Source organism: Pristis pectinata, chromosome 2, assembly GCF_009764475.1.
Source record: "Pristis pectinata isolate sPriPec2 chromosome 2, sPriPec2.1.pri, whole genome shotgun sequence".
NCBI lineage: Eukaryota > Metazoa > Chordata > Chondrichthyes > Rhinopristiformes > Pristidae > Pristis > Pristis pectinata.
Window position 1 is genome coordinate 68,523,786 of NC_067406.1, and position 15,689 is coordinate 68,539,474.

Below are 15,689 nucleotides of genomic sequence, written 5' to 3' on the forward strand. Positions count from 1 at the left end.
TAGGACCTTCCCAGAAATATAAACATCCTGTAATTGTAATTTGTTTTTTCTGTTACATTGATTTCATAGTCTGGTTTTATTTTTGTGAAGCTTTTGATACTATTCCACAGTAGCGAATTGGCTACTGGATATTGTTTAATATCAATTCCCATTGTACAGAGTCATTTCGGAATTGCATTTTATTTAAAAATAGCAAATATTTTATCAAAGAATAAAAAGGTAATTGTAAAAGATTTCTTTATATTCTCCCAATTACTGTCCTGCAGGTCTTATCATTCACACACCCTACCTCCTTCCACTCTTCAGAGACCTATGAATCGCTCTTGCAGTGTCTAAAAATGGAGGACGATAAAGTTGCTGAAGCTGCTATTCAAATCTTTAGAAACACTGGGCACAAAATAGAGACAGACCTTCTACAGATACGTTCGTAAGTTCATATTTTTGAAGAAAACTTTCATGGATGAGAAAAAGTTTGTATAATTAGCAAAACTCTGTCCTATGTTGTCAAGTTGCAGATAATGCAGCCTTAGAGCAATTACATAGGGGATCTGATGAGACCACGTCTGGAATATTTCATCTCCCTAGCTAAGAAATTATGTACATGTGATAGAGTGCAGTGAAGGTTCATCAGTTATAGATTTACTTTTGTCTTTGTAGATGTGGGAAATTGGGACCAATTATACGGCTCTTTCTACTAGATGCTATGGGCACAGAAGACCGAATCAGCATACTCTGCACAGTATCAATCTATGATTTTATGTTATACTGAATCATTTACTTGTTTTTATCAGATTAAGTTCCATTATTGCTGGAAAATCCATTTTCAGTTCAAACTTTATATCTTAGGCACTTAACGTACACAAGTTTTTTTCTATTTGTTGATCATTTACATTTCAAGCAGCATCTTACATTTCTGTGTGTGGAAATTTAATGATTGTACTCCATTTATGTTGCATCCTAGCTTATTTCCCTTTAAAGTCCTTAATCAAGACAGATTCATATCTAACTGTGGCATCTTCATTGCTGTTTGAGTTTAAGTGCCGCAAGCTCTCCAGACTGCTTGCATTCTCACTACACGAATGGATTTCTAATACAGGCTTTTTAACCGCTATTAACTGTGAATGTCACTGACTAGGTCGGCGATAAATTGCCCACCCTTTATTTCCTTTAAGGTAATTATGATAGGCTGCCATTTTAAAATGTTACAACCTTTCTGGTGAAAATACTTCCGTAATTGTCCAGGCATGGTATGCATCCCCACGGATTGGGCCCACCTCCCCAGCTGGATCCCACTGTGTCAACAATAATGATGGTCTCATCTCTTGGTGAGATAGCAATTACTCAGGAATCTAATGGAAGTGTCTGAGATATCTGTCGAAAGATATGATTCTTTGAATATGATGATATCTGGCAGGTACTAGATTAGTTCGTGGAATAGCTCTTCCAATGTAGATACTAGTCCCTAGATGTTTGAGAGAAGGACTTGAAAGGCCTACAGAGATAGGATACATTGTTTTGTCTGTATTCAGTAACTAGGTTGATACCAGATGGCTGTTCAGTTTTGTAAAATGCATCCAGTTTGATACAACTGAATGACTCGCTAAGCCATCTCAAGGAACAGTTAAGAGCTACATTATTCTGGATATAGATACACAAGAGACTGCAGATGCTTGAACCTGGAGCAACACACAAAATGCTGGAGGAACTCAGCGGTCATTCCTGACCCTTTTGTAATTTATATCCAGAATATATCCAGGCTATATCCAGAATAATGCACACATTTTGTGTGTTATTCTGGATATGTCACACAGAGTCCAAACCAAGCAAAGTGGAAAATTTTCACACCTGAAGGATGTTAATGAAGCATGTGGGGAATATAGACAGACGAAGGGAATGGGTAAAGACATGGCAGATGGAATAGAATGTGGAAAAATGTGTGGTCATCCATTAGGGTAGAAAATTAGAAAGACAGTATTTTTAAAAAGCAAGAGATTAAAAAGCGTTGGTATTCAAAGAGACCTGGATGTCCTTGTACGTTAAGCCCTGAAGGTTAACGTGCAGGTGCAGAAAGCAATTATGGAAGCAAGTGCTATGTTGGCCTTTATCACAGAAGGATTACAGTAATTACATAGGGGTTCTGATGAGACCACATCTGGAATATTTTGTCTCCTAGCAAAGAAACAATCAATGTATGATAGAGAGAGTACAGTGAAAGTTCATCAGATTGATTCATAGGATGGCCGGATTACCGTATGATTAAGTAGACTGAGCCTATACTCTCTGGAGTTGAAGGATGAGAGGTGATCTCGTTGAAATGTATAAAATTTTTACAGGGCTTGACAGGTTACATGTAAAGATAATGTTTCCCCTGCATGGGGTGTCCCAAACCAGTGACACAGTCTCAAGGAATCAGACATTTAAAAACAGATGAAAAGAAATCTTTTCACCCAGAGAGTTGTGGAACTTTGGAATTCTCTATCCAAGATGGCTGTGGAGCCTCAGTTGCTGGATATATTCAAGGAATTGATAGATTTTTAGATGTTAAGAGAAAAGAGGAATTCTGAGTTATTGGAGGCTGTGGACTATAAGACTAGCCCTGAACTTTTTGAATGACAGAGTAGGTATGAAGGGCTGAATGGCATACTTATGATAAATGTCAAGAAATCTACAAATTAGTTCAGCTGGATTTAACTTTCAAAATATTATTAATCAGTAAGATAATATATAATTTTCCTTACAGCACACTCATTCCCATTCTGCATCAGAAAGCAAAGAGAGGTACCCCTCGCCAAGCTAAGCAAGCTGTTCACTGCATTCATGCTATCTTCACAAACAAAGAAGTACAACTGGCACAGATCTTTGAGGTACCTGAACTAATTTTTCCTCTATTCATTAGGTTATAATGTTTATTAATTTTGCTTTCAATTAAGAGTGTTTAAGAATATGTCAAATCACATCAAATTAAATGGTTTGGAGTTTGCACTGAATTTGTAGGGTCATTATAATAGTTCCCCAGTTTTTATATGATTTTGTAATAGTCTGCATATATTTTATTTATAGATTATTTCTTCTTGATCTGATATGAACAATAATAAGAGGTGTTTTGAAAGATCAAAGTTGGGATTCAGACTCTTGACTCATTCACATAAAATATGAATTGCGCCATTATTCTGTTGTCTTTGTAAGAAATTGGAAAAACTGTCGTTATCTGAATTTACTTTTTGAAAATGCTCATAGTTTAATGTTGAAAGAATTTTAGTTTTGGTAAAGATCTGAGCTACTAGAACTATTGTGATTACAGAGCATTTAATGGTCATGCTATCATCAGAGTTTACAATATAGGTGACCCCCATGTTATGGCCATTTGGGTAACAGAAATATGCCTGCACAGAATTCATAAACTACAAGCTAAACACTTGAGATACACAAAATTAATTTTTTTTCAGCTCAGGTGTACATCATTCGCAGGTACAGATGATGCTGCTTTGTGTTGTGGAAAATTGCAATATGTGTAGCCGAACGCAGCGCGTGACAGGGAAGAAAATGCGGAGACCGGCGGCTGGACTGGAGCACACTTTACTGACTGAAACAAAGCGCGCGCGCTCACCAAAGTAACCGAGAGCCTCTCTGGCGGACATGACATGCGGTCCCCGCCGGAAGGCCCGCCCCGCAGTTAGTCCACGTCGCAGTTAGTTCGTGTCGCGCTCCCACGCATGCGCCTGCGGCCACCGATGGCGGTTCGAGTCCTGCAGGTCCGGGCCGCTACAATGGACTATTTTCTAGAAACCGTCCCCCACCCCCCCCCCCCCCCCCCCCCAGAAACGCGGTGGTTTATTGTGTAGTGATTTCAATGCACTATTGAGGTACTTAGTTACCGAAATGTAACACTTTATAAGTTCTATTTATGTATACTTTTTCTCCAGCCACTAAGCAAAAGCCTAAATGCTGACACCCCAGAACAACTGGTAACCCCACTCGTCTCGTTGGGACATATTGCTATGTTGGCACCAGATCAGTTTGCCTCTCCAATGAAGTCAGTGGTCGCAAATTTTATCGTAAAAGACTTACTAATGAATGATAGGGTATGTAATGTTTATGCACTACATCTTGCTTCCAGAACAATTTTATTACAGTATTTTTGGTGCTAAAATTCCAATTTTTTTGACTTGTAAGATGATGGGTTTCTTCGTTGTATTGTTTTAAATATTCTGCTCCTTGCAGTGCGAAATTTGTAAGCTCTAGTTTGTGTTCTTGATTTAAAACACTTCATCACATTATTCAGGTCAAAGAAGTTTTCCTCGTATCTATTGAAATAGCCTTTTCAGAACTATGTATTCATCTTGTTGATAAATCTACCAGAAATCTTGAATTAATTCAGTCTTTTTGCCATTGTTCTACATTAATTCAGTCTGTAATATGGCAGAAATGGTGCTTATTATAGGTATAGACAGCTGGTGCCATACTATCAACAAAGCAACCACAAAATGGGCAGAGCAGGCTACCATATTAACACCCATGTCGAGACTCTTGGCTTCTCTACCAGAAAACACTGGGACTGGTTTGATGAGAATGACCAGCAGCTACTTAAATCCAAGGCATTCTTCGACCGGAAGGTCCAGCATGCCTCCATTGGAAAGAAACCACTGCACAGGCACCTGAAAGCTGGGGTACATTTGGAAGTCCATGAATTAAAGAACACATGATGGGCAGGATAAGTGTGGGAGGTCAGTAACTTGCTTATAACCGTACCACAAATGGAATCTTCAGGGCCATCTGTGGGCCAGACACCCAAAGATGATGCTGCTAAGAGCTAAAATTGAAGGTGAGCTTACCAAGCGCATGGAGACAGCCAGTGCCTGTTGAAAGAACACCTCAGAGAACTCAAACATGACTCTTCCTTGAGTCGAGCACCTTGACTCCATTCTATTGTAGACTATCCAGTCCAGCCATGCTTTCAGCCCAGTTGATGATGTCAGAAGTGCCAACTGAAAAACAATGCCTCAGGTATAGGAGGTGTCTGAAGTTATAAAACTTTAGTCTCAAATTTACAAACTCATCTCCCAGGTCTGGGGAGGAGTGGATTGTGGAGTTGCTATAATTAAACCACCTTCAAAAAAGGATATAAATCTGATTGTGGTAACCAGAGAAGAGCCAGCTGTCTCTCTACCACATGGAAAGTCATTGCAAGATCCTTCACAACCACTTCCTTCCAATGATCAAAATGCTGCTTCCCGAATTACAGTGTGGATTCATCAATCTTGAGGCACAATGGGCATGATTTCACCATACATCAACTCAAAGAGAAATACAGGGAACAGCATCATCCACTCTATTTGGCTTTTTTTGTATTTCGCAAAAGCCTTTCACTCCATCAATTGAGGGCGACTTTGGAACATCCTTTTCAAATTTGCCTGACTCAAAATCTTACTGCTTGTTCATAATGGCATGCAAACTGATCTTAACCAAGACGTCCACAACAGACCATTGTATACTGGTGTCAAGCAAGGCTGCAACATTCCTCCAGTGCTTTTCCCAATCTTTCTCACTGCAAGTGCTGCACCTCACCTTCAACAAGGTTCCCACTGGAGTGGAGCTAATCTACAGGATGAATAGGAAACTGTTCGACCTATGTTTCCTCCACTGCAGAACCAAAGTTACTCCAACTTCAGTCATTGAATTGATGTACTATACAGACAACACCTATGTGTATGCATGCTCAGAGGCTGAGTTTCAAGTGTTCTTGGAGATTAAAGCCTCAAACCTAGAACAAACTCATGGTCCACTGGACAGCATTAATCTCTTGCCCTGCCCTCCTGTATACTTGAATCATGGATGTCAAAGGCACTGCAAATCAGTAGCAAGATATCACCAATACCTCCTCTGCAATATCTTCCAAATCCATTTGAAGGATAAGTGAATTAACTTCAGTGTCAACATCCCCAGCACTAAGGTTGGTTCCATTGGGCAGACTTAAATTGTTCACTTGCTGACAACAGATTCCTGAAGTAGGTACTCTATTCCAAACTATGTCACTGCAAGACATAATTAGGTGAAGAGAAGAAACAATTAAAGGTTGTTCTCAAAAAGAGCAACATCCTCACTCAGAATGAAGAAGGAGCAATTTGGATAGCATTGATTACTAAGTCCATTTGCATAGAAGCAGAATGTAAAAACTGGAAGAAATGTGCCACCTCCCATGATATGCACTTAGGTATTATGATACCACTATTGGGCCATATCCCACCCTAAATCATTGCCTTTGAAGGAGAAGAAAAGTTGTTTGAGTTGTCTCATGCTAACTTATTATTCAGAGGATGTTACAAAATAATGTAGTCTTTGGTGATATTACATAGCCCAAATCATCATCACATGACATGGAATATTATATATTAAACACTTACTGTTATTCATTTATACTCTACATAAAAGTAAATGTACATGTCTCTTTCCAGTTCCCTGGAGGGAAAAATGGTAAATTGTGGACTCCAAATGAAGAAGTCTCTCCAGAAGTACTAGCAAAGGTATGATGAGACAAATATATACTATTACTGGCTATTTGGAAGTTGAATATTAAGATGGTTGTGATTTGAGGACTAAACCAGGATTTTGCTGCCCGTGCAATCTCCTCTGGACCACTTTTGCCTTGTACCTTCAATTCGATTTTGTAATTTTGTTTTTGCTTTTCACAGACCTTTCTTGCTTTTTCTTCCTTTCCTCTACTTTCTCTTTTCTTTCTCTGTATCTTCAGATTTGTTTTATCTGACCAGTTCAGGTTATTAAACAGAGACATTAACTTGATCCACAAATGTTGGCAGAACTGCTTAGCATCTCTAACATATTATGTTTTTTTCTTTTGATTTCCAGTAATCTCCCTATTCTGCTTCTATATTGATTTGTTTTGACTACATAACAGGGCCCAAAATATCTATAGATCTTTGAACTATTTTGAAAGAAATAGACATTCATAAACATTGTGGATTATAATGCAGTAATATCATCTTTTCTCATTAGGTTCAGGCCATTAAGCTTTTGGTACGGTGGTTATTAGGGATGAAGAATAATCAATCCAAATCTGCCAATTCTACACTTCGGCTGTTATCAGCCATGCTGGTTAGTGAAGGTGACCTAACTGAACAGAAGAAGATAAGGTAACTTTGCTCATCATTGTAATTGTTCCCTTGAATACTTTCATGAACTTTTCTATAATGAAATATAGTGGAGGTATATGATCCAATCAACATTTTGAATCAAAGAAAAATGAAAAAACTATATGATTAATCAAATAGTATATCTTTGCTCTACTTTTTTTTATATAGAAACTCAGGCTCTATTGATTATATAAAAGAATTCATTTTTGAATTGAAGTTTTCGCTTCTCTGTTGCTGGTTACATTTCTCTTCAGAAGAAAACTTTCTGTGCGTAAATGTGTTGTAGAAGGTTTTGAATGGATGAAAGGCATAAATGTGGATAACGAGAGAGGTGAAGGCTAAAATAAAAGCAAAAGGGAGGGCATACAAGGAAGCAAAAATTAGTGGGAAGACAGAAGACTGGGAAACTTTTAAAAACCTGCAGAAAGAAACTAAGAAGGTCGTTAGGAAAGAAAAGATGAATTATGAAAGGAAGTTGGCAGATAACATTTGAAAGGATACTAAGTTTTTTTAAATATATAAGGAGTAAAAGAGAGACACGGGTTGATATAGGACCAATCGATAACGGTGCGGGGGAGATTATAATGGATGATAAAGAGATGGCAGAAGAACTAAATAAGTATTTTGCCTCGGTCTTCACTGTGGAGGACATCAGCAATATACTGGTTAGTCGGGTCTCACGGAACGGAACTGAGTTCAGTTAAGATTACTAGAAAGAAGGTGCTAGGAAAACTAAATGGGCTAAAGACTGATAAGTCTCCCGGACCGGATGAGGTGCATGCCCGGGTTCTGAAGGAGGTGGCTTTAGAGATAGCGGAGGCATTGGTGATAATTTTCCAGGAATCTATAGACTCCGGCATGGTTCCGGAGGACTGGAGGGTCGCAAATGTAGTTCCGCTGTATAAGAAAGGTGGGAGGCAGCATAAAGGAAATTACAGACCTATTAGTCTGACATCAGTGGTGGGAAAGTTACTGGAATCGATCCTCAAGGATGGGGTTATGGAATACCTAGAGGTGCAAGGCAAGATAGGTCCTAGCCAACATGGTTTTGTGAAGGGAAGATCCTGCCTGACCAACCTATTGGAGTTTTTTTCAAGAAATCACAGGTAGGGTGGATAAGGGAGAGGCGGTAGATGTTGTGTATTTAGACTTTCAAAAGGCCTTCGACAAGGTGCCGCATAAGAGACTAATTAATAAGATAAGAGGTCATGGAATTACAGGTAGGATAACAGAATGGGTGGAGCATTGGCTGGTTGGCAGGAAGCAAAGGGTGGGAATAAAAGGATCTCGTTCTGGTTGGCTACCAGTTACTAGTGGTGTTCCGCAGGAGTCGGTGTTGGGGCCGCTTCTTTTTACCTTATACATTAACTATTTGGATGATGGAGTAAATGGTTTTGTAGCTAAGTTTGCGGATGACACCAAGATAGATGGAGGAGCAGAGAGTATTGAGAAGACAGGAAGGTTGCAGAGAGACCTAGATAGTTTAGGAGAATGGGCAAGGAAATGGTAGATGAGATTCAATGTTGAGAAATGTGCAGTTGTACACTTTGGAAACAGAAATAAACGGGCAGATTATTATTTAGAAGGAGAGAAAATTCAAAGTACAGAAGTACAAAGGGACTTGGGGGTACTCGTGCAGGATACCTGAAAGGTTAACCACCAAGTCAGATCGGTGGTAAAGAAAGCGAATGCTATGTTGGCATTCATTTCGAGAGGTATAGTGTATAAAAGTAAGGAAGTGTTGATGAGGTTCTACGGGGCACTAGTGAGGCCTCATTTGGAATACTGTGCACAGTTTTGAGCCCCATATCTTAGGAAAGATGTGCTGATGTTGGAGAGGGTTCAGAGGAGAATTTACGAGGATGACTCCCAGAATGAAAGGGCTTACGTATGATGAGCGTTTGTCGGCTCTTGGACTGTACTCACTGGAGTACAGAAGAATGAGAGGGAACCTCAGAGAGACATTTAAAATGTTGAAAGGACTGGACAGAGTAGATGTGGTCAGGCTGTTATCCTTGGTGGGTGAGTCCAGGACCAGAGGGCACTATCTTAGAATTAGAGGGTACAGGTTTAAAACAGAGATGAGGAGAAATTTCTTTAGCCAGAGGGTGGTGAATTTGTGGAATTCCTTGCCAAGTACAGCAGTGGAGACCAGATCATTGGAGGTGTTTAAGGAAGAGAGAGATATCTAAATAGTCGGCATCAAGGGATATGGGGCAGACTCGATGGGCCGAATGGCCTACTTCTGCTCCCTTGTCTTGTGATCTTGTAATCATTTTACTAACTTTTTATAGATTTTATAGTATACGTTCATCATTTGTAAAGTCTTAAATGTTAACTTTCACCTTCAGATTGTAATTTATAAGATTTTATACATAGAGTTCCTCCATTGATGGTTGCTTCAATTAATGGTTTACTTTTTATTAATCCAACTGGTAATGGTTGATGCCACTGAAATTTTATTTATGTCACAGACAGGAGTATAAGGGATACAGGACTGTACTCAAGAAGGAAATCAGGAGGGCAAAAAGGGGCATGAGATAACTTTGGCAGAGAAGATTAAGGATAATCCGAAGAGATTTTATGTATATTAAGGGAAAAAGAGTAACTAGAGAGAGAATGGGCCTCTCAAAGACCAAAGGGGACACCTTTGTGTGGAGCTGCAGGAGATGGGCAAGGTCCTTAATGAACATCTCTCCTCTGTGTTTGCCGTGGAGAAAGACATGAAGACTTCGGAACTAGGAAAAGTAAATGGGGATGTCTTGGGGGTAGTCCGCATTACAGTAGAGGAGGTGCTGGATGTCTTTAAAGGTATGAAGGTAGACAAATCTCCAGGGCCTGACCAGGCATTCCCAAGAACACTGTGGGAGGCTAGAGAAGAAATTGCAGGAGTCCTGGTTGAGATATTTGCATCATCGTTAGCCACGGGTGAATTGCTGGTAGACTGAAGGGTAGCAGATGTTGTGCCTTCATTTAAGAAGGGCAGCAAAAAACCTGGGAATTACAGGCCAGTAGTCTAACATCTGTGGTAGGTAAGTTACTGGAGAGGATTCTGAGGATAAGGTGTACATACATCTGGAAAAACGGGTTGATTAGGGGGGAGTCAGCATGGCTTTTTGCTTGGGATGCTCTGGAAGGTTAGATTGCATGGAATCCAGGGAGATCTGGCTAATTGGATACACAAGTGGCTTGATGGTAGAAAGCAGAGGGTGATGGTGGAAGGTTATTTCTCTGACTGGAGGCCTGTGACTAGTTGTGTGGCTCAGGTTGGTGCTGGGCCCATTGTTGTTTGTCATCTGTATCAATGATTTGGTTAAGAATGTAAAAGGCATGGTTAGTAAGTTTGCAGATGACACTAAAATAAGTGGTGTAGTGGACAATGAGGAAGGTTATCAAAAATTACAGGGGGAATCTTGATCAGCTGAGTAAGTGGGCCAAGGAATGGCAAGTGGAGGTTAATTTGGATAAGAGTGAGGTGTTGCAATTTGGAAAGTCAAATCCAGGTAGGACTTTCACAGTGAACAGCAGGGCACTGGGGAATGTTGTAGAACAGAGGGGCCTTGGAGTACAAGTAGATGATTCATTGAAAGTGGAGTCACAGGCAGACAAGGTGGTGAAGAAGGCTTTTGGCACACTGGCCTTCATAAGTCAGGGCATTGAGTATAAAAGTTGGAAGGTCATGGTGCAGTTGTACAGGATGCTGGTGAGGCCCCACTTGGAGTATTGAGTTCAGTTTTGGTCACCCTACTATAGGAAAGATGTTATTAAACTGGAAAGAGTGCAAAAAAGATTTACAAGGATGCTGATCAAGTCTTGAGGGACTGAGTTATAGGGAGATGTTGGACAGTCTTGGATTTTATTCCATAGAGTGTAAGATATTGAGAGGCAATCTTATAGAGGTGTTTAAAATCATGAGGGACATAGGGTGAATGTACTCGGTCTTTTTCCCATAGTTGGTGAATCAAGAACTAGAAGGCATAGGTTTAAGGTGAGGGGAAAGATTTAAGAGGAACTTGAGGGGTAACTTTTTTACACAAAGGGTGGTATCTATGTGGAATCAGCTGCCAGAGGAAGTGGTTGGGGCAGGTACAATAACAACTTTTAAAAGACAGTTGGACAGGTATATGGATTGGAAATGTTTCGAAGGATATGGGCCAAAGGCTGGCAAATGTGACTAGTCTGGATGGGGCATGTTGGTTGGCATGGATCAGTTGGGCCAAAGGGCCTGTTTCTGTGCTGTATAACACTCTGACTCTATGATATACTGCTGACAGCTGGTGAAGGGTGGACTTAGCTTTAATCAGTTGTAAAGGTAATGTACAAGAATACACACCTTGCATGATATATTACCTGTCATGACACAAAGTGATCAGTCTCGGTCAGACTTGTGGCTTTCCTTTGTTTTCTACCCCATACTCAGGATCTCTACTTTCAAGTGTTGGTCCTAGGGTCTCTCTGCATTACCAGGTTTTTGTGCTGTTCCATGGTTTGGTAAGGTGTTAAATCTGTTTCCAAGGTTCATTTCCTTTCTATTCCTTCTGTTTTCCTGTAATGAAAAAGTACTGCATTGACATCCAGTCGAAGTCCAACCCATTTCAACTACCATCATCCTGTTGCAACTGGAATATTGCCTGTCACAGTATCACCTCTATTTTCCACTTCACTAATTGTGTAGCATCCTAGTTATCGGTACTGAGTCAATCAAGTGCAGAGGAGCATGGAATAGATTGCTGTTGGCCGTTGAAGTAAGGATCGTGTTCTCCATGTTGATCTCATGACTAAACCTTATCACTTGAGTATTTCACAGTCTTAACTTATAGTTATCTCTCATTATCATAGTAATGGCCAGCTCTTCTGCCTGCTGTTGAAGTTCATTATGCCACTGAAGGTGTCTTAGGATGGACCCATCCTTTTTATCTACTACAATCAGATGGCCATTGCCTTGTTGCTTCCAATTTGCCTTGGATCTTGGTAGAGCAAGCCAACTGCCCACTTTATGATTGCTGCTTAGTGAAGTTAAGACACTGTTATATTGGGGTTTTGTCCCCGATCTCATGGTAGCATGTAGTTATACTTATTTCAGTCTTACTCGTACAATGGCTTCTCAAAATAATACCTGATTCAGAATCCTGTGGTCAATCAATATACAAGATTCATTCATTTGATTCAGTTATTATTGATCTCCTTGCTTGTATCTTAACATTGGGTTGAAAAGTAACAGTTAATCCAGCTGGATTTTCCTTCAGTTTGTAGATGGGGTTTACATGAGTGTCATTGTTGACTAGATGCCAATCCTTGATTGAAATCGCTTGGCAGATATGCAGCAATATTGTGTGATGTTGCCCATCAAAAAAGCTCTTCCTTTGATCAGTCTACTGACCCATTACCCATTCTCATAAGGATTAAACTGCATTGTTTGGATATTGGCAGTTTTGATAGTGAAGACCTCAGGAGGATTGACCGCTTAGTATTAGGTGCAAATACTTGCACAGACATAACTGCAGTCTTGTCTTGCATTGATGCAGTGCTTCTCCCAAGTTGAAGGTAAGTATACACATGAAGCTTTCTCTTTCTATTATCCATTATCTCATTTTGTGGTAACTGTATGTGGTAAGAACTGCAGGGCTTTTGCTCTGGTTTGTTAATTGTGGAATTAATGCAGTCTGCCACTTGTATATAGTTAAGATGCATCTTATCCTGCTCCTAAAATGTTCTTCCGCATGTTACGTGGATCCGATTCCACCTTCGCCACTTCTCTGGCAGTACACTTGAGACTCATTTGAGGCAATACACTGGCTACGTAAATTGACATGAGGAAATTGTTTTTGAGTTTTTTGCCAGTCACCTTAATTGTCCCCTTGTTTTGACCCTTCCCATCACTGGGACACTTTATCTCCCCATGAGCTATCAGATGGATCCTCTCACAATCTGCGCTGTTCCAAGAACAACTTCAGATTCTCCATCCTATCCGCATGATCAACATACCTCATCACGATGTTAGGGAATCTATGCAGAGTCCAGTGACAGAGTGGTGTGACAAATGTAGTTGCATCTGTCATTCAATCATCTGTGACTTGTGTGAGAGGAGCTGAATAGCTAGCAAGGTGAAGCAAAGCCCCACACCTTTGCTTTACTTTCTGTTAGGTCATTCTAGGGCAGCACCTTGGAGCAATGTCACTTCAGGCCCAGCCACTGCTGAGGCCTCACTGCTTGGATACAGAGCATTATCAAGATTGACTCTCTGCATCTGGGAGGGCAGGAACTACTGCCAGCAATTCTGGGTGCATTTGAGAAAGATTTGACCCTTCAGCAGTGTTCAATTTGACATCAGTATACTTTTAAGAGTTGTATAAGATTTTTGGTGTAGTCTGTATATTTGGGGCATTTCAGCTGTTGTAACCTAAGGATTTGAAAATATGGCATATTCTTTTTGTGAGAATTGTACTTTAGTGCAGCTGTTTATATATTTGCAAAAAAAAATTAAGAATGGTGAAAGTAGTTGCATATTTTGCAGAAATATTTCAAATGAACTATTTCTCTCTCTCTCACACACTCTCACACACACACTTCTGTTTTTCTCTCCAAAAACATTTGTATTCTTGGAGGGTGTTAGGATTGAATTGATTGGTTTTTTTTAATCAATGGGAACGTGATCTGAGGAATAACAAGAAGAACCAAAGATCCTGATTTCCTGTTAGTTATTTTCAGATATGAAACAATATCCATATAAGTGTAAGAAATCTTTTAATTTGAAGAACTAAGATTATCAGGTAAGTAATTCACTACTTTTGGTTTGGAGTTTTTATTAAATTCCTCTTGTTAGTATTCTGGTTGAGAGTTTTTAAAAATTATAAATACATTAGGTGGAACTCTGCCGTGATTAGTTGACCTTGTTTTTCCTGTCTTGCAGTAAATCTGATATGTCTCGATTACGGTTGGCTGCAGGATGTGCTATACTAAAACTTGCACAAGAACCTTGCTATCATGAAATTATCACCCCAGAGCAGTTCCAACTTTGTGCACTTGTTATTAATGTAAGTGCTCTTGCTTTATTTTCGCTGCTTGTGCTTTGGGTCTGTGCTTCTTCAATCTAAAATAGTTTTCAACATGACCTTTGTTTATAAATTAATTATCCAAAAAAAGTCCTACATGAAGAAATTCCTTCCACAAATCTGTGTAATTTGACCCTATTTCAAACTGTGCTAGACAATTAATTTAAACATTTGATTTTTTTTTGTTCCAAGATCGTTCTTAAAAACAATATTTATAAGAATTGTTGCTGAGAAAGTCTTTTATCCACAGATTTAATTCTTTAAAAAAGAGATGTAAAGAAGGCAAATTTTGGTGACACCTATAATAATTCCAAAATTGAGACAGTTGTGAAATGAGAGTTTAAATGCACTTTTGTAATAATGACATTTTTTTCATTTTGGAAGTAACTCTGCATGTGATATTGATATTTGTCAGTTTTGGTTAATGTACTTTTTCTTGACATTAAAGCTTATGCTGAGAAATAACAGAATTAAGAGTGGCTGAAGAATATATTATTGAAACAGTGTTCAGAAAATGAATTTTGGAATAATTTCCACCTTCATTAAACTATCATGAAATTAGCAAACAAATCTCTCTGTTTCACTAGAGGTGGAGCATCCATAATTGTCACATTCACATTGTCGATTTGTTGCTTAACCTTTCCCTTGTGTGTCCCAAAGATTGTGACTTATTCTGCTGAACATAATCTATTGATTTTATAATTTTGTTGTTAAAGGATGAGTGTTACCAGGTGAGACAAATATTTGCTCTGAAACTTCACAAAGCCCTCGGAAAGTTGATGCTCCCACTGGAATACATGGCGGTGTTTGCACTCTGTGCCAAGGACCCTGTGAAAGAGCGAAGAGCACATGCCAGGCAGTGTCTCCTTAAAAATATCAGTATACGGAGAGAATATATTAAACAGAACCCAATGGCTCATGGTTAGTACGATAATTTACAATGTTTTCTTAAAAGATGTGTTACAAATTGTAAATCAATGCATTAGGTTCAGTTTAAACAAATTCTTATTGTTCTTATATTTCCTTGTGATGATTTCCTTAAAACAATGCTGGCTCTCAGAGCAGTCCCATCAATCCCATTCTTGCATTTGTATCACTGTGACCACTTCTTAGGGGCATGCCTATCAACTCCTCCATGATTCTCTTACCACCCACCTTTAGGGATGTTGGTGGAACCTGGGGGAAATGTCACAGGGAAAACGTGCAAACTATAAACACCAGAGGTCAGGATCAAACCTACAATGCTAGACCAGTGAGGCAGCAGCACTAACCGCTCCGTCACTGTGCTGCCCATATGTGACAACACTGGAGCATTGTTTGAAAAGAAAGTAAGGGATAAAACAAGTAATTACAGGCCAGTTCGATTAACTACATCATGGGGAAAAATTATTGGAATCAATTCTGAGGGATGGCATTTAGAAAAACACAGATTAATCAAAAACAGTCATGGCATGGATACAGGCCCTTCGGCCCAACCAGTCCATGCTGA

General features: G+C 39.5%; 1 protein-coding gene across 8 annotated transcripts in view; it reads left to right on the plus strand.

Moving 5' to 3' along the window:
• pds5a (PDS5 cohesin associated factor A) overlaps positions 1 to 15,689 on the plus strand; it is a 120,088-nt gene that overhangs the window by 77,008 nt on the left and 27,391 nt on the right. For all 8 annotated transcript variants that reach the window (XM_052034201.1, XM_052034191.1, XM_052034212.1 and 5 more), the window contains 7 exons: positions 267 to 427; positions 2,741 to 2,864; positions 3,924 to 4,082; positions 6,453 to 6,521; positions 7,012 to 7,148; positions 14,059 to 14,182; positions 14,917 to 15,121. In XM_052034201.1, the coding sequence (XP_051890161.1) occupies positions 267 to 427; positions 2,741 to 2,864; positions 3,924 to 4,082; positions 6,453 to 6,521; positions 7,012 to 7,148; positions 14,059 to 14,182; positions 14,917 to 15,121 (979 nt within the window). The remainder of the gene's footprint in view (positions 1 to 266; positions 428 to 2,740; positions 2,865 to 3,923; positions 4,083 to 6,452; positions 6,522 to 7,011; positions 7,149 to 14,058; positions 14,183 to 14,916; positions 15,122 to 15,689) is intronic.